Source organism: Oncorhynchus gorbuscha, linkage group LG20 (genome assembly GCF_021184085.1).
Source record: "Oncorhynchus gorbuscha isolate QuinsamMale2020 ecotype Even-year linkage group LG20, OgorEven_v1.0, whole genome shotgun sequence".
In the NCBI taxonomy this organism is placed as follows: Eukaryota; Metazoa; Chordata; class Actinopteri; order Salmoniformes; family Salmonidae; genus Oncorhynchus; species Oncorhynchus gorbuscha.
In genome coordinates, this window is record NC_060192.1 from 30,343,715 (window position 1) to 30,361,669 (window position 17,955).

At 44.9% G+C, this 17,955-nt stretch overlaps 1 protein-coding gene across 1 annotated transcript; it reads right to left on the reverse strand.

Moving 5' to 3' along the window:
• Window positions 1–1,139: 1,139 nt before the first annotated feature.
• LOC124006722 (ras-related protein Rab-39B-like) lies at window positions 1,140–12,382 on the reverse strand. Its single transcript, XM_046316836.1, has 3 exons — window positions 12,004–12,382; window positions 11,009–11,235; window positions 1,140–3,163 (listed from the first exon to the last, which is right to left on the reverse strand). Exons 2-3 carry the CDS (start codon window positions 11,221–11,223, stop codon window positions 2,737–2,739), a joined length of 642 nt encoding a protein of 213 aa, XP_046172792.1. The 5' UTR covers window positions 11,224–11,235; window positions 12,004–12,382; the 3' UTR covers window positions 1,140–2,736.
• Window positions 12,383–17,955: the final 5,573 nt, after the last annotated feature.

Below are 17,955 nucleotides of genomic sequence, written 5' to 3' on the forward strand. Positions count from 1 at the left end.
TATGGCAAGAACAGCTCAAATAAGCAAAGAGAAACGACAGTCCTTTACCTTAAGACATGAAGTTTAGTCAATGCGGAACATTTCAAGACAATTGAAAGTTTCTTCAAGTGCAGCCGCAAAGACCATCAAGCGCTATGATGAAACTGTCTCTCATGGGGACCTCCACCGGAAAGGAAGACCCAGAGTTACTTCTGCTGCAGAGGATAAGTTCATTAGAGTTACCAGACACTGAAATTGCAGCCCAAATTAATGCTTCACAGAGTTCAAGTAACAGACACATCTCAACATCAACTGTTCAGAGGAGACTGGGTGAATCAGGCCTTCATGGTCGAATTGCTGCAAAGAAACCACTACTAAAGGACACCAATAAGAAGAAGAGGCTTGTTTGGGTCAAGAAACATGAGCAATAGACATTAGACCGGTGGAAATCTGTCTTTTGGTCTGATGCAGAGAAGGTGAATAGATTATCTCTGCATGTGTGGTTCCCACCGTGAAGCATGGAGGAGGTGTGATGGTGTGGGGGTGCTCTGCTGCTGACACTGTCAGTGATGTATTTAGAATTCAAGGCACACTTAACCATCATGGCTACAACAGCACTCTGCAGTGATACACCATCCCATCTGGTTTGGGCTTAGTGGGACTATCATTTGTTTTTCAACAGGAAAATTACCAAACACACCTCCAAGCTGTGTAAGGGCTATTTGACCAAGAAGGAGAGTGATGGAGTGCTGCATCAACAATCTGGCCTCAACAATCAACCGACCTCAACCAAATAGAGATGGTTTGGGATGAGTTGGACCACAGAGTGAAGAAAAAGCAGCCAACAAGTGCTCAGCATATGTGGGAACTTCTTCAAGACTGTTGGAAAAGCATTCCAGGTGAAGCTGGTTGAGAGAATGCCAAGAGTGTGCAAAGCTGTTATCAAGTCAAAGGGCGGCTACTTTGAAGAATCTAAAATATATTTTTGTTTGCTTAACACTTTTTTTGGCTACTACATGATTCCATATGTGTTATTTCATAGTTTTGATGTCTTCACTATTATTATACAATGTAGAAAATAGTACAAATAAAGAAAAACCCTTGAATGAATAGGTGTGCCCAAACTGGTATTCAGACCCTTTACTCAGTACTTTGTTGAAGAACCGTTGGCAGCGATTACAGCCTTGATTCTTCTTGGGTATGAGCTGAAACGTAACAAAATGTGGAAAAAGTCAAGGGGTATGAATACTTTCCGAATGCACTGTATCTCCTACAAATATTGAAAGTCATGGAATTTCCCATTTCTATCACACCATTATGACATTTCATGTTCTGGAAATTAATTCATCCAGAACACCCTGGCTATTTACAAATGGATAAAATGCAACTATACACGTGCAGTGTTGAACAACCCCGAAGGAGAGTAAAATTCAGGTCGATTAATACATGTTGTAGCTTTCCTTTCGAGCAAATGGTTAGTTTCCTGCTGCATAGATACTTTGAACCTAGGAGGCTCTTTAAATTGCTCTCAGATATGGTCTGCTTGGGATTAACGTTGTATATGGACATGGGCCTGGCAGCAAATGGGATCATAGCTAACCCAAAAAGTTCAATGGGGAGGGTGGAAACTGGCATTGAGAGAAAATACATTTTAGAGGTACTAAAGGTTGTGATTGGGAGATATAACGGTTAGATAAAGCACGTGGCTGAGTCCAATAGTCTGGGAAGAAATATTGGAGACGTGTGGAATGTTGCTTAGGATCATGTTAAAACTACAAGCATATGACCCTACAGTATGCAGGTATTAAATAAACGGAAGAAAATAACTACTCTAGAACAGCTGACCCCATTTAAAGCTTGGTGTTCACCACATCAGGAGGCGCTATCGTTGTGTAGATGTCAATGTTTAAGGGGTGAGCTTACTGTTAAAGCCACTGGAGTATATAAAACGTCTTCCTCACGGGACGCATTCTCTAACGATTATGGTGGATGGCCAGGGTGGTCAAAAAAGGTGATATGTTATGCAGTACCTTGTGTCCCCAACTGTGCATTTAATATGAGCAACGATGAAGAAAACGGCAAATGAAAAACATTGATGTTAGGCATCGCACAGTGCAGCCTACCCAACACTCAACTGTGTAAATTCCCCGTTGATACTCATATAGAACTGATTCAGTCCACGCAAGCTTTGGTTCCATCTGTGATGAAAAGGATGATGGCAATACACTATTGTGTTCTTGGTTGTTCATGTGACTGGGGGTGTCATCAGTCTCGCACCAAAAGCAGGAGTCATTGAACACAGCCAGTAATACAACACACGCTTTCTGGTTCTTTCCATAGCCAAGGTGGAATAAGCTGTGATAGATTTGGTGTTTCCCCCTGTATTGAACACCCCCCCCCCCGATAGTTGTGTGAGTTCCCCAGACTCCAGAACAGACATGTAAAGTTTGAAGTGCGTTCCTTCTGTGGGGCACAAGATGAAGCATAAATACAGGGAGGACAATGAAATCATAAAACAGGCCATTTCTTGTCTTTCAAGTGCCTGTAACAGGTAAGACAGACGCCAGGAAGGTTACTATGGAAAGTAGCTGTATTCATGTTTTATTTAGTGGTAGACTAGAGTGGGAATGGCCTTCCAGTAGTCAGAATGGGAGTGAGTGAGATATATATATGTGACAAGATTGCGAGCTAGTGGGACATAATGTAACAGGACTGCATGGGCTGGGTTGAGTGAAGCCAACTACACAGATAGGCTAATCAGCAGAGGCACCGCCGGCCGCTCTTGGTAACCTCTTCTGAGGAGTGCACCACGTTGGGCACCAAGCCACTCTTCACCCCCTCCCAACCCTCCTGGATGTTGATGTCACCGCTCTTCACGAGCTCAAAGATGTCCCGCGTTAGCTCAGTGAAGGCCTTTTCCACGTTGATGGCGTCGCGAGCCGATGTCTCCACGTAGCGCATACCATAGGTACCTGCCAGCTTCTCCGCCTCTTGCTGGCTCACCTGCCTCTGGGGCTCCAGGTCGCACTTGTGACCCACCAACAGAAAGACGATGCTGTGAGGCTGGACGTGACTCCGGGCCTCCTCCAGCCACTCATGCACATTCTGGAAGGAGCGACGGTTGGTGATGTCGAACAGCAGCAGCCCCCCAACAGAGTTACGGTAATAAGCCCTGGTAATAGACCTAGAGAGGGTGAGAGGATAAGCAAAGAAGAGGGACAGTGGTAAATACACTGAAAAAATATCACATGTTGTCGTGACGTGGCCCTTTCTGTGTATAGATCATGGCTTCTCACTCTCTCCTACTGTTCTGTTATCTCAGGTCGTAAATTCCTGGCGGAGACTCTCTCCCCCTTTTCATGCAGTATGGAGAGAGAGTTCCACAGCAGAACAAAGGAACTCCTGCCAAATTCTACTACATTCCAGAATTTGATTCATGTTTTGAAGGATGTGTAAACGGTCGGTGGAGAAGCCAGCTACGATCCGGTCCGTTTTGTTTCATGTTTGTGACCTCATGAAAGACAATACAGCCACATTACCATAACTCTGTTTATACAGGTGCCTCCGTTATGAGGTTTGCATCAAATTATTGTATAAAATGAATGAGTAAAGATGAAACTATTTGTGAAATGATGTATTCCCTTTAAAGTTGAACTAAGTCATTGGCCCGCCCCTGTGAACACAGTCATGATCAGGCGCCATAGAACCGCCTTTTCTACTGTTATGAAGAAAACCCCCTCCTGAGGAAATCCTCTTCAGACCACACATACCTCGGTGTCAGATGAGGTGGCACAGATTTGAGTACAAAGATTGAGCAAACCCACAGCGTGAGCTGTGATTGCGAATAGTTATTGAATTCCTAACCATACCACATGGCTACACGGCTGGAAATGGTTCAACTCAGACTATCGATGCCGACAGAATAAGAACTAATCTTAGATACTAATTAATAGTCTGCAGCTAGAAATTATGTAAACCTGGGGTGCTATTACTGACAACCGCCGAAACATCTATTTCTGAGTGATACTCTGATGTATCCATTGTGTAACCACGAAAGTCTGATCTTCAGGGCAGCAGAGAGAAAGAGACGCGGATGAACTGACTCTCCAGCAGACGGACCGGATTCCAACAGAAAAGATCATGACACACGGGCGCAAATTTATTAATTTTTTTGCAATTATTCCCGAATGAGTGAGCTTTCATGTGCAAAGGATTAGCATTTCAATTAATTATAGTAGTACTGTGTGTAGTGATCCCTCTGGTCTTTCCCGCTCTCTCTCAGTCCACACCCACTTCCCTTTGTCCACCAAGCCGTCATATCGGCTTGGCCCACTAGGGAATCTCCCCTATCATTTGTTAGTAACAGATCTACTGTTTGTTTGTTTATGCATTTCTGGGATTATTTAGTTAGTTAGTAAATGAATGAATAAGCCAATTGGTGTATGGACGATTTATAGTAAAGGCTGGGTTCGTGCAGATAACCAACCATTTACGACATTTAGAATGAGACTGACGTGAGGTAAACAATAATTCATTAATTAGAAGACTAATTGATCAGATATTCAAATATCTGAAGAGTTACATTAGGAAAATTATAACTTTTTAATCTGAAGATTTCCCTGGTGCCCCAACTTCCTGGTTAATTACATTTACATGATTAGTTTAATCACGTAATTATAATTACAGAGAATTGATTTGATGAAATAACAGTCTTCACTTTTCATGATGCCAAAGACACGACAATGTAAAGTCTTGGTCCCATTTTTCATGAGCTGAAATACAAGATCCCAGAAATGTTCCATACTCACGAAAAGCTTATTTCTCCCAAATTTGGTGCGCAAGTTTGTTTACATCCCTGTTAGTGAGCATTTCTCCTTTGCCAAGATAATCCATCCACCTGACAGGTGTGGAATATTAAGAAGCTGATTAAGCAGCATGATCATTACACAGGTGCACCTTCTGCTGGGGACAATAAAAGGCCACTCTAAAATGGGCAGTTTTGTCACACAACACAGTGCCACAGATGTTTAAAGTTTTGAGGGAGCGTGCAATTGGCATGCTGACTACAGGAATGTCCACCAGAGATGTTGCCAGATAATTTAATGTTCCTTTCTCTAACATAAGTCGCCACCAACATAGTTTTAGAGAATTTGGCCGTTCTTCCAACTAGTCTCACAACCGTTTCCGTGTATGGCGTCATGTGGTTGAGCGGTTTGCTGATGTCAACGTTGTGAACAGAGTGCCCTATGGTGGTGGTGGGGTTATGGTATGGACAGGCATAAGCTACGGACAACAAACACAATTGCATTTTTTATCAATGGCGATTTGAATGCACAGAGATAAAGTGACGAGATCCTGTGGCCCATTGTGTGGCCCATTTCTTTTTAAGGTCATGTGAAATCCATATATTAGGGCCTAATTTATGTATTTCAATTGACCGATTTCCTCATATGAACCGTGACTCAATAAAATCTTTGATCTTTGAAATTGTTGCATGTTGTGTTTATATTTTGGTTCAGTATATAAGTGTGGCAGGTCAGTGCTGTTTATACAGAGGATGTGACATGGAGAACAGTGGTGGTCAGTGCTGTTTAAACAGAGGATGTGACATGGAGAACAGTGGAGGTCAGTGCTGTTTATACAGAGGATGTGACATGGAGAACAGTGGAGGTCAGTGCTGTTTAAACAGAGGATGTGACATGGAGAACAGTGGAGGTCAGTGCTGTTTATACAGAGGATGTGACATGGAGAACAGTGGTGGTCAGTGCTGTTTAAACAGAGGATGTGACATGGAGAACAGTGGAGGTCAGTGCTGTTTAAACAGAGGATGTGACATGGAGAACAGTGGAGGTCAGTGCTGTTTAAACAGAGGATGTGACATGGAGAACAGTGGAGGTCAGTGCTGTTTATACAGAGGATGTGACATGGAGAACAGTGGTGGTCAGTGCTGTTTAAACAGAGGATGTGACATGGAGAACAGTGGAGGTCAGTGCTGTTTATACAGAGGATGTGACATGGAGAACAGTGGAGGTCAGTGCTGTTTAAACAGAGGATGTGACATGGAGAACAGTGGAGGTCAGTGCTGTTTAAACAGAGGATGTGACATGGAGAACAGTGGTGGTCAGTGCTGTTTAAACAGAGGATGTGACATGGAGAACAGTGGAGGTCAGTGCTGTTTAAACAGAGGATGTGACATGGAGAACAGTGGAGGTCAGTGCTGTTTATTATTATTTATTTCTCTTATAATTCATGAGCATGGCCTTATTTCTATTACAGCATATTGGAGTACTCTCATTCATATTCCATTCACCCAGTCGATACAACAGCGATAGGTTTAGGCTACAACATGATACTCAAATTTTCCCTATTCCCATCATGTTCCTAAAACCTAGCGAATGAATGAAAGTTTACAATGTAGGTGCACACAGGTTGAGAGACAAACTTGAGGTGATTGACATTCAATACCGCCTTGCACACTCATGCCTGCATCTAGCTGATACAGGGTGTAATCATTAGTCCAACAGTTGCAAATGAGAGTTTCTATTGGACAAATTCAGTTATGTTTATCCCCGTTTTGTTCCATTTGCTTCTGTTTAAGAAACGTTTTTCAACAGAATCGGCATTATGAATACACCCCTGATCATACGTAAACAGAGTTCACTCATAACAGCCACGTTGTCGCTTGTGGACTTCAATGCACAACAAATCAGCTGTATGTGACCAGGCGAAAAACCCTTTCCAAGACAAACCTCTATAAACAGCCTACATCGTTGTCACCATATTAGCTAAAGTAATGTCCTAGTCCACATAGCTAATATAACTAATGCGTTAGTAAACCGCTACAATCATGAAGTAACGTTACAGTGTACAGTCAGTTAGCAGCGGGCCCCAGTGGCAATAAATGAGTAATACCAAAAGCTTACTTTGATTTGGAAGAGTTCCAGTGTTGTGTTGGAAAGTCATAGCCAGCTAGCTAACATAGCATCCCTCAGTTTGAGCAGAGTGATTCAGTAGGCTAAACTAGTTAGCTGCATTACTAGCTAAGTAAGTGAAACAGGAAGGAGAGAGGGAGAGAGCGGTACGTCCAGAGTACGGTTGCAGAGTTTCCTGGGATTTGCCAATTTTTATCACCTCTTTATCCGGGGCTACAGCACCCTGGCTTCCCCCCGTCTACACTCACCTCTCCTAAGGTTCCGTTCACTTGGTCTCCAGCTGCTGACCGGGCGTTCCGGGATCTCAAACACCGCTTCACCACAGCTCCCATCTTGGTTCATCCTGACCCGTCCCGCCAGTTCGGAGTGGAGGCCAATGTTTTGGATGTCTGAGTGGGGTCTGCCCTGGACCTCAGGTTACATCCCTGCAACTTATTCTCTGACCGCCTCAACGGCATGGCGAGGAACTACAATGTGGGGAATCGTGAGCTTCTCGCGGTGAAGATGGTGTTGGAACATCCATTCATTGTGTGGACCGACCACAAGAACCTGGAATATCTCCACACCGAACAGTGCCTCAATTCCAGGCAGGCTAGGCGGGACCACCCGGTTCAACTTCTCCCTCTCCTACCGGCTGCGCTGTCATGCCGCTATAGCCCCACGACTACTACCCCGGGAACTTGAGACCATCCTTCCCACCTCGTGCCTGGCAACGGCACTCAGCTGGGGAATAGGGAAGCAGGTTCGGGAAGCACAGCGTTCCCAGCCGAACCCCGGGGGGGGTTCAGATAACCGGATGTTTGTGCATGACGCGATGCTTGCCTGCCACCCGGGCTCCCGTCGGACCCAGGCTTTTGTGAGACAACGCTTTAGGTGGCCTACCACGGTTCCTGACGTCTCACATTCTTCGCCGCTTGCACGGTCTGTGCACAGAACAAGACTCCTCAGCAAGCTCCGGCTGGTCTCCTACAAACTCTGCCTGTCCCTCACTGTCCTTGGTCTCACATCTCCCCGGACTTTGTCATGGGTCTCCCACCGTCTGATGGCAACACCGCCATCCTGACCATTGTGGATCGGTTTTCCAAAGTCGCCCACTTCATTCCTCTCCCCAAACTACCATCTACCAAATAGATGGTCCAGCTCATGGTGCAGCACGTCTTCCGGATCCATGGACTGCCAGTTGACATGGTCTCCGACCGGGGTCCTCAGTTCTCATCCTGGAAGTCGTTCTGCAACCTCATTGGGACATCGGCCAGCCTGTCCTCCGGGTTCCCTCCCAGTCCAACGGCCAGTCGGAGCGAGCCAACCAAGACCTTGAGACTACTCTGCACTGCCTGGTCTCCGCCAACCCCACCACCTGAAGCCAGCAGCTTGTGTGGGTCGAATACACCTGCAACACCCTTCCCTGCTCTGCCACAGGTCTATCACTTTGAGTGTTCCCTGGGGTATCAGCCCCCGCTCTTCCTTGAGCAGGAAGATGAGGTCAGCCCTTATTGCCCTTCTGTATCTTGCCCCACCTCACTGGATTATTGACCCCTACCTGCCCTGACCCTGAGACTGCCTGCCGTTCTGGATCTTTTACACTCTCTCTGGATAATTGACCCCTGCCTGCCTTTGAACTGTCGTTTAACTGCCCCTGTATTAGAAATAAACGTTGGTTCCTTTGACACTGTCTGCATCTGGGTTATACCTGAAATGTGATAGAAACTGAAAGTGGAAAAAAATGACTCTCACTCTATTTCTCTCTTGCTTTTTAATTTTGTAAGAAATTAATTTGTTAAAAACTGTTCAACTATTGTCTTATAAGCTGCAGTGTTAGATAGCTGTAGCTTATTCTTACAGTACTAGATTCATTATTTGATCCTTTAATTGGGTGGACAACCAGTTCATGCAGCAAGAGCTTTGATAGGCTGGAGGACATCCTCCAGAAGTTGTCATAATTACTGTGTAAGTCTAATGAAAGGTGTGCGAACCATGAGCCTCCTTGGTTTTGTATTGAAATCAATGTACCCAGAGGAGTACGGAAGCTAGCTGTCCTCCATCTACACCATGGTGCTACCCTACAGAGTGCGGTTGAGGCTACTGTAGACCTTCATTGCAAAATAGTGTGATGAGACAAATTTTAGATAAAATTATATATTGCTATACACTACCGGTCAAAAGTTTTTTAACACCTACTCATTCAAGGGTTTTTCTTTATTTTTACTATTTTCTACATTGTAGAATTATCAGGGATCAAAGTAAGACCCAGATGCAGACTGTCCAAGTAACACTATTTATTGTAACAACAGGAGCAGGCAAAGACAGGTCAAGGCTGGCAGGGGTCGAAAATCCTGGGTAAGGCAAAGGTACAGGACGGCAGGCGGACTCAGGGTCAGGACAGGCAGCGTTCAGTAATTCAGAGGTGGAACAAAGGTACAGGATGGCAGGCAGGCAGAGAGGTCAGGCGGGCGGGTACAGGGTCAGGACAGGCAAATCTCAAAACCGGGAGGACTAGCAAAGAGATGCTGGGAAACGATAGGAGCTGACAAGAAAAATGCTTGTAAGCTTGAACGAACAAGACGAAACTGGCAACAAAAAGAGAACACAGATATAAATACACAGGGGATAATTGGGAAGATGGGTGACACATGGAGGGTTGTGGAGCCAAGCACAAGGACAGGTGAAACAGATCAGGGCGTGACAAGAATAATCTTGAAGACATCAAAACTATGAAATAACACATGGAATCATGTAGTAACCAAAAAAGTGTTAAACAAATCAAAATATAGTTTATATTTTAGATTCTTCAAATAGCCACCCTTTGCCTTGACAGCTTTGCACACTCTTGGCATTCGCTCAACCAGCTTCATGAGGGAGTCACTTGGAATGCATTTCAATTAACAAGTGTGCCTTCTAAAAAGTTCATTGGTAGGGTCTCCCGGGTGGCACAGTGGTTAAGGGCGCTGTACTGCAGCGCCAGCTGTGCCACCAGAGACTCTGGGTTCGCGCCCAGGCTCTGTCGTAACCGACCGGGACGGTGGGGCGACGCACAATTGGCCTAGCGTCTTCCGGGTTAGGTAGGGTTTGGCCGGTAGGGAAATCCTTGTCTCATCGCTTCCAAACAATTGGATACCACAAAATTGGGGAGAAAAAGGGGTAAAATTCACACAAAAAAAATAAAAATAAAAAGTTCATTGGTGCAATTTATTTCATCCTTAATGTGTTTGAGCCAATCAGGTGTGTTGTGACAAGTTAGGGGAGGAATATAGAAGCCCTATTATTATTAGCAGTTCAATAAGCACTTTAAGACATGTCCGAGGGAGAAACCAAGGCAATATGGAACTTTGAAAGTTTCTTCAAGTTCAGTTACAAAAACCATCAAGCGCAATGATGAAACTGCTGCAGAGGATAAGTTCATTAGAGTTACCAGCCTCAGAAACAGAGTTCAAGTAACAGACACATCTCAACATCAACTGTTCAGAGGAGACTCTGTGAATCAGGCCTTCATGGTCAAATTGCTGCAAAGAAACCACTACTAAATGATTGTATTTCCCACCGTAAAGAGGAGGAGGTGTTATGGTGTGGGGTTGCTTTGCTGGTGACACTGTGATTTATTTCGAATTCAAGGCCCATTTAACCATCATGGCTACCACAGCATTCTGCAGTGATACGTCATCCCATCTGGTTTGGGCTTAATGGGACTATCATTTGTTTTTCAACAGGACAATGACCCAACACACCTCTAGGCTGTGTAAGGGCTAATTGACCAAGAAGGAGAGTGATTGAATGCTGCATCAGATGACCTGGCCTCCACAATCCCCAGACTTCAACCAAATTGAGATGGTTTGGAAGGAGTCGGACCGCAGAGAGAAGGAAAAGCAGCCAACAAGTGCTCAGCATGTATGGGAACTCCATCAAGATTGTTGGAAAAGCGTTACAATGTAGAAAATAGTAAAAAAATAAAGAAAAACCCTTGAATAAGTAGGTGTTCTAAAACTTTTGACTGGTATTGTAATAATAATTACAGGTGACTATGAAAAAAACTTGTGATTTATTTCACACAATTTGTGGTCTTTACAATGGAATATATTTTTTTTTAATCAAAAAAGTGTCACCTGAATCGCTCTTGTCCGGCTGTGTCCCAGATTTGAAGTTTAATGCGTTTGCCTGGTTCTATCTCCACTAGGCGTGAGAAGAAGTCTACACCGACTGTGGGGTCGGACACATGCGCAAAGCGTCCCTCTGTGAATCGCCGGATCAGGCACGACTTTCCTACTGTCGAGTCCCCAATGACGATGAGTCGAAACTGGTACAGCCATATCGCTTCCATCTCTCATAGAATCTATGGGGAAAAAAAAAATATTGGACGATTAGTAAATCATGCGCATGGCCCGTCTACATCTCAACAAATAACTTAACACTTGTTTTGACCCCAAGGGTAGGCTATCCAATCCACTATCAGTGATATCCTTATCGGGCTATTTTTTTTTTTTACAAATGTAGTTCTGTGTGGTAGGCCTGCTTATATTTTTTAAACCTATTTGTGAGGATGTGTGCTCAAAACCGCGCACAACATCGAAAACCGACTTGATTGTTTGCCCTATAGCCCACAGCGCACGGTTTATTAGCTTTTTCTTGAAAAACGTATCTGCCTGCCCTACATTATTATGGAAAGGCATCTCCTCTTTCCTGGTAAATGCAGACAGCTCTTAAAAAAGAACACTCGCATATTCAGCTCACATGTGGATACACAGTTGTTGCATAGCAAAGCCGATCAAGTGCAATAATAACATGTGTTGACATAAAAACCGTTTTCCTTAAACACAATTAAAAGGGCAGTTATGCGCATTTTTATGGACAAACAATTGGCTACGTTTTGAATACTAATTTCACCATTGCAAAAAATAAAACGTATTAGTTCTGGGCTACATAAATCTGAACGAGTCTTATAACATTTAAAACACATTTAACTTATCTTCTTTCTGCTCTTCGTAAACAATAGTCTTAATCTAAAATCGATTTACAACGGTATTATCTGTGGCAATGGCATATTAATCCATAATACATTTTAGAACATGGTCGTGTACTAATTTTATGTGCAATTAATTACCTTGTTAGATGAGCAATCAACGGCTGGAAATAGCAAATCCCATGTTCTTGAGAAATCTCGTATATCGAAGATGCTCTCTGAAACAGTGATCTCAGGAGGCCTAGTCAAACACTGTTTTACCCCAAGCAGTGATACGAAAATAGGCCTTGTCCTAGTATCCTTTTGTATTATTTTATTCTACACAGGGAACTGTTCCTGTGATGGCGAGTTTGATGTAGAATTGGATAACGGCCGTCCTCACAACTTGTCGATGGTTTAATTTCATAGCAATTTCATGTTTAAAGATGTTTGTGAAAATCCGCTGATGAAATGGCAGTAACAGCATCACATAGTATTACTCATTCCTCATCAGCACCATTACCGTAAGAACTCAGATATCAACGCAGTAAAATCTCAAGGGGCACTACATTGGGTGTTACAAATGGGCATTTAAATGGAGTCCTATGAAGATCAGATTCGGGTTATCATACCTGACATAAAGGGAATGTCTTTGTGGGAGAAAAAGAATGATGACAACTGTGTGTAATGAACACCAGGGGAGACAGAGAGCTGGTTTCAAGCACAGGGCGCAGCAGGTGTTTATTGGTAAAGGACCACAGGATGAAGCAGGTAGCTGGGTCCAGTGGCAGGCAGAAGGCTATACACAGGGAGTCCAAAAAAGCAACAGTACAAGCAAGGAAAAGGCTAGTAACGTCATCTGGGAGATCATGCAATAGGTTTATAACAGAAAATCCAATAAGCTAAAGTACAGGCAGGGAATAGACAAAAGGCATTGTTAGTGAGGCAGGCCAAAACTATCATACACTAGAGGATTCAATTACAGGGGAAAAAAACCAGGGCTCCGAATAGAAGTGTGTCAGAAACAATACCTCACAATGATGGGTGCAGGGAACTGAACTAAATAGTGTGTGATAATGACATACAGGTGTGTGAACAGGTGATTAGAATTGAGGTGATTGGGATCTGGAGAGTGACATCAGGGGATCTACATGTTTGAGTGTGAGTTTGAAGCAGATGTCACACTGTGTAACCACCTGAATGATCGAAATAGCAAGGGTCTGAATCATGCTCTGAGTTAGGCCTACAGTAGGCTGCAGGATACAAGAGAATGAGTGTGGCTTGGCAGTAAAAAAAAACAATGTTTATGATGACACACGTTCTGACCTTTATTTTCCTTTGTTTTGTTTTTATTTAGTATGGTCAGGTCGTGAGTTGGGGTGGGCAGTCTATGTTTTGTGTTTCTATGTTTAGGTTTTTGTTTCGGCCTAGTATGTTTCTCAATCAGAGGCAGGTGTCGTTGGTTACATTTACATTACATTTAAGTCATTTAGCAGACGCTCTTATCCAGAGCGACTTACAAATTGGTGCATTCACCTTATGACATCCAGTGGAGCAGTCGCTTTACAATAGTGCATCTAAATCTTAAAGGGGGGGGGGGGGGGGGGAGAGGGAATACTTATCCTATCCTAGGTATTCCTTAAAGAGGTGGGGTTTCAGGTGTCTCCGGAAGGTGGTGATTGACTCCGCTGTCCTGGCGTCGTGAGGGAGTTTGTTCCACCATTGGGGGGGCCAGAGCAGCGAACAGTTTTGACTGGGCTGAGCGGGAGCTGTACTTCCTCAGTGGTAGGGAGGCGAGCAGGCCAGAGGTGGATGAACGCAGTGCCCTTGTTTGGGTGTAGGGTCTGATCAGAGCCTGGAGGTACTGAGGTGCCGTTCCCCTCACAGCTCCGTAGGCAAGCACCATGGTCTTGTAGCGGATGCGAGCTTCTACTGGAAGCCAGTGGAGAGAACGGAGGAGCGGGGTGACGTGAGAGAACTTGGGAAGGTTGAACACCAGACGGGCTGCGGCGTTCTGGATGAGTTGATGGGGTTTAATGGCACAGGCAGGGAGCCCAGCCAACAGCGAGTTGCAGTAATCCAGACGGGAGATGACAAGTGCCTGGATTAGGACCTGCGCTGCTTCCTGTGTGAGGCAGGGTCGTACTCTGCGGATGTTGTAGAGCATGAACCTACAGGAACGGGCCGCCGCCTTGATGTTGGTTGAGAACGACAGGGTGTTGTCCAGGATCACACCAAGGTTCTTAGCGCTCTGGGAGGAGGACACAATGGAGTTGTCAACCGTGATGGCGAGATCATGGAACGGGCAGTCCTTCCCCGGGAGGAAGAGCAGCTCCGTCTTGCCGAGGTTCAGCTTGAGGTGGTGATCCGTCATCCACACTGATATGTCTGCCAGACATGCAGAGATGCGATTCGCCACCTGGTCATCAGAAGGGGGAAAGGAGAAGATTAGTTGTGTGTCGTCTGCATAGCAATGATAGGAGAGACCATGTGAGGTTATGACAGAGCCAAGTGACTTGGTGTATAGCGAGAATAGGAGAGGGCCTAGAACAGAGCCCTGGGGGACACCAGTGGTGAGAGCGCGTGGTGAGGAGACAGATTCTCACCACGCCACCTGGTAGGAGCGACCTGTCAGGTAGGACGCAATCCAAGCGTGGGCCGCGCCGGAGATGCCCAACTCGGAGAGGGTGGAGAGGAGGATCTGATGGTTCACAGTATCGAAGGCAGCCGATAGATCTAGAAGGATGAGAGCAGAGGAGAGAGAGTTAGCTTTAGCAGTGCGGAGCGCCTCCGTGATACAGAGGAGAGCAGTCTCAGTTGAATGACTAGTCTTGAAACCTGACTGATTTGGATCAAGAAGGTCATTCAGAGAGAGATAGCGGGAGAGCTGGCCAAGGACGGCACGTTCAAGAGTTTTGGAGAGATTTTTTTTAAAATTTATTTTACCTTTATTTTACTAGGCAAGTCAGTTAAGAACAAATTCTTATTTTCAATGACGGCCTAGGAACAGTGGGTTAACTGCCTGTTCTGGGGCAGAACGACAGATTTGCACCATGTCAGCTCGGTGATTCGAACTTGCAACCTTTCGGTTACTAGTCCAATGCTCTAACCACTAAGGTAGCCTGGGTTTCACTGTTGGTTTGTGGGTGTTTGTTTCCGTGTCTGTGGTTGTCACCACACGGGACTGTTTCGGTTTGGTTTTCGTTCATGGTCACATTTATTGTTAAGTATTTCTTAGTGTTCAGTTGATGTTTTATAATAAACGATATGGACACTTACCACGCTGCGTTTTAGTCCGGTCCCTGCTACACCTCTTCTTCAGACGAAGAGGAGGAAATCTGCCATTACAGTTACTTGAAATGCCTTCCAGGTGACTACCTCATGAAGCTGGTTGAGAGAAACTGTCAACAAGGCAAAGGGTTTAACTATATGATTCCATATGTGTTATTTCATAGTTTTGATGTCTTCACTATTATTCTAATCACATCAAATCAAATTTTATTGGTCACATACACATGGTTAGCAGATGTTAATGCGAGTGTTGCGAAATGCTTGTACTTCTAGTTCCGACCGTGCAGTAATATCTAACAAGTAATCTAACAACTACCTTATACACACAACTGTAAAGGATTGATTAAGAATATGTACATTTAAATATATGGATGAGCGATGGCCGAACGGCATAGGCAAGATGCAGTAGATGGTATAGAGTACAGTATATACATATGAGATGAGTAATGTAGGGTATGTTAACATTATATTAAGTGGCATTGTTTAAGTGACTAGTGATGTATTTATTACCTCCAATTATTAAAGTGGCAAGAGATTGAGTCTGTATGTTGGCAGCAACCACTCAATGTTAGTGATGGCTGTTTAACAGTCTAATGGCCTTGAGATAGAAGCTGTTTTTCAGTCTCTCGGTCCCAGCTTTGATGCAACTGTACTGACCTCGCCTTCGGGATGATAGCGGGGTGAACAGGCAGTGGCACGGGTGGTTGATGTCCTTGATGATCTCTGTGGCCTTCCTGTGACATCGGGTGGTAAGTGCAGATGTCCAGGAAGGCAGATAGTTTGCCCCCGGTGATGCGTTGTGCAGACCTCACTACCCTCTGGAGAGCCTTACGGTTGTGGGCGGAGAAGTTGCCGTACCAGGCGATGATACAGCCCGACAGGATGCTCTTGTTTGTGCATCTGTAAAAGTTTGTGAGTGTTTTTGGTGACAAGCCAAATTTCTTCAGCCTCCTGAGGTTGAAGAGGCGCTGTTGCGCCTTCTTTACCACGCTGTCTGTGTGGGTGGACCATTTCAGTTTGTCCGTGATCTGTACACCGAGGAACTTAAAATTTTCCACCTTCTCTACTATTGTCCCATCGATATGGGATGGAGGGGTGCTCCCACTGCTGTTTCCTGAAGTCCACGATCATCTCCTTTGTTTTGTTGACGTTGAGTGTGACGTTATTTTCCTGACACCACACTCCAAGGGTCCTCACCTCCTCCCTGTAGGCTGTCTCGTCATTGTTGGGAATCAAGCCTACCAATGTAGTGTCGTCTGCAAACTTGATGATTGAGTTGGAGGCGTGCGTGGTCACGCAGTCATGGGTGAACAGGGAGTACAGGAGAGGGCTGAGAATGGGGTGGAGATGTTGTTTCCTACCCTCACCACATGGGGGCGGCCCGTCAAAGTCCAAGACCCAGTTGCACAGAGCGGGGTCGGGACACAGGGTCTCGAGCTTAATGACGAGTTTGGAGGGTACAATGGTGTTAAATGCTGAGCTGTAATCGATGAACAGCATTCTCACGTAGGTATTCCTCTTGTCCAGATGGGTTAGGGCAGTGTGCAGTGTGATTGCGATTGCGTCGTCTGTGGACCTATTGGGGCAGTAAGCAAATTGGAGTGGGTCTAGGGTGTCTGGTAGGTTGGAGGTGATATGATCCTTAACTAGTTTCTCAAAGCACTTCATGATGACGGAAGTGAGTGCTACGGGGCGATAGTCATTTAGCTCAGTTTCCTTAGCTTTCTTGCGAACAGGAACAATGGTGGCCCTCTTGGAGCATATGGGAACAGCAGACTGGGATAGGGATTGATTGAATATGTCCGTAAACACACCAGCCAGCTGGTCTGCGCATGCTCTGAGAACGTGGCTAGGGATGCCGTCTGGGCCGGCAGCCTCGCTAGGGTTAACACGTTTAAATGTTTTGCTCAGTGAAGGAGAGCCCACAGGTTTTGGTAGCGGGCCGTGTTGGTGGCACTGTAATGTCCTCAAAGTGAGACAAAGAAGTTGTTTAGTTTGTCTTGGAGCAAGACATCGGTGTCCGCGACGTGGCTGTTTTTCTTTTTGTAGTCCGTGATTGGCTGTAGACCCTGCCACATACGTCTCGTGTCTGAGCCGTTGAATTGCTACTCTACTTTGTCTCTATACTGATGCTTAGCTTGTTTGATTGCCTTGTATTCGGTCATGTTCCCGGTCGCCTTGCCAAGATTAAAAGCAGTGGTTCACGCTTTCAGTTTTTGCACAGATACTGCCATCAATCCTAGGTTGCTGGTTGGGGAAGGATTAAATATTCACCGTGGGTAAAACATCACCGATGCACTTGCTAATAAACTCACTCACCGAATCAGCGTATACATTAATATTATTTTCCGATGCTATCCGGAACAAAACACTGATACTGTAACGCTTGTCGTCTGGGGAAGGAGAGCAGGACCACTGCACAGCGTGGTAAGTGTTCATATTTTAAATATTTTAATGAACACTGAAAACAAAACAATAAACAACCAACGAACAGTCCTGTAAGGTGCAACACTAAACAGAAAATAACCACCAACAAAACACAATGGAAAACAGGCTACCTAAATGTGGTTCTCAATCATGGACAACGATTGAAAGCTGCCTCTGATTGAGAACCATACCAGGCCAATCACAGAAATAGAAAATCATAGACAAACTAACATAGACAACCCACCCAACTCACGCCCTGACCATACTAAAACAAAAGACAAAACAAAGGAACTAAGGTCAGAACGTGACAGACAATGACGGGGTTCATCTGGTCTCATGCTCATTAGAGCCATATGAGCACTAGTTACTCTCTCGCTCTCTGTATGTGTGTGTGTG

Bases quoted from the DNA above. Each gene is read 5' to 3' on its own strand.
- LOC124006722 (XM_046316836.1), bottom strand. From the start codon at position 11,223: ATGGAAGCGATATGGCTGTACCAGTTTCGACTCATCGTCATTGGGGAC. The intron at 3,164-11,008 runs GTGACACTTTTT...CACCCTCTCTAG, and splicing joins GCCGGACAAGAGCGATTCAG to GTCTATTACCAGGGCTTATT.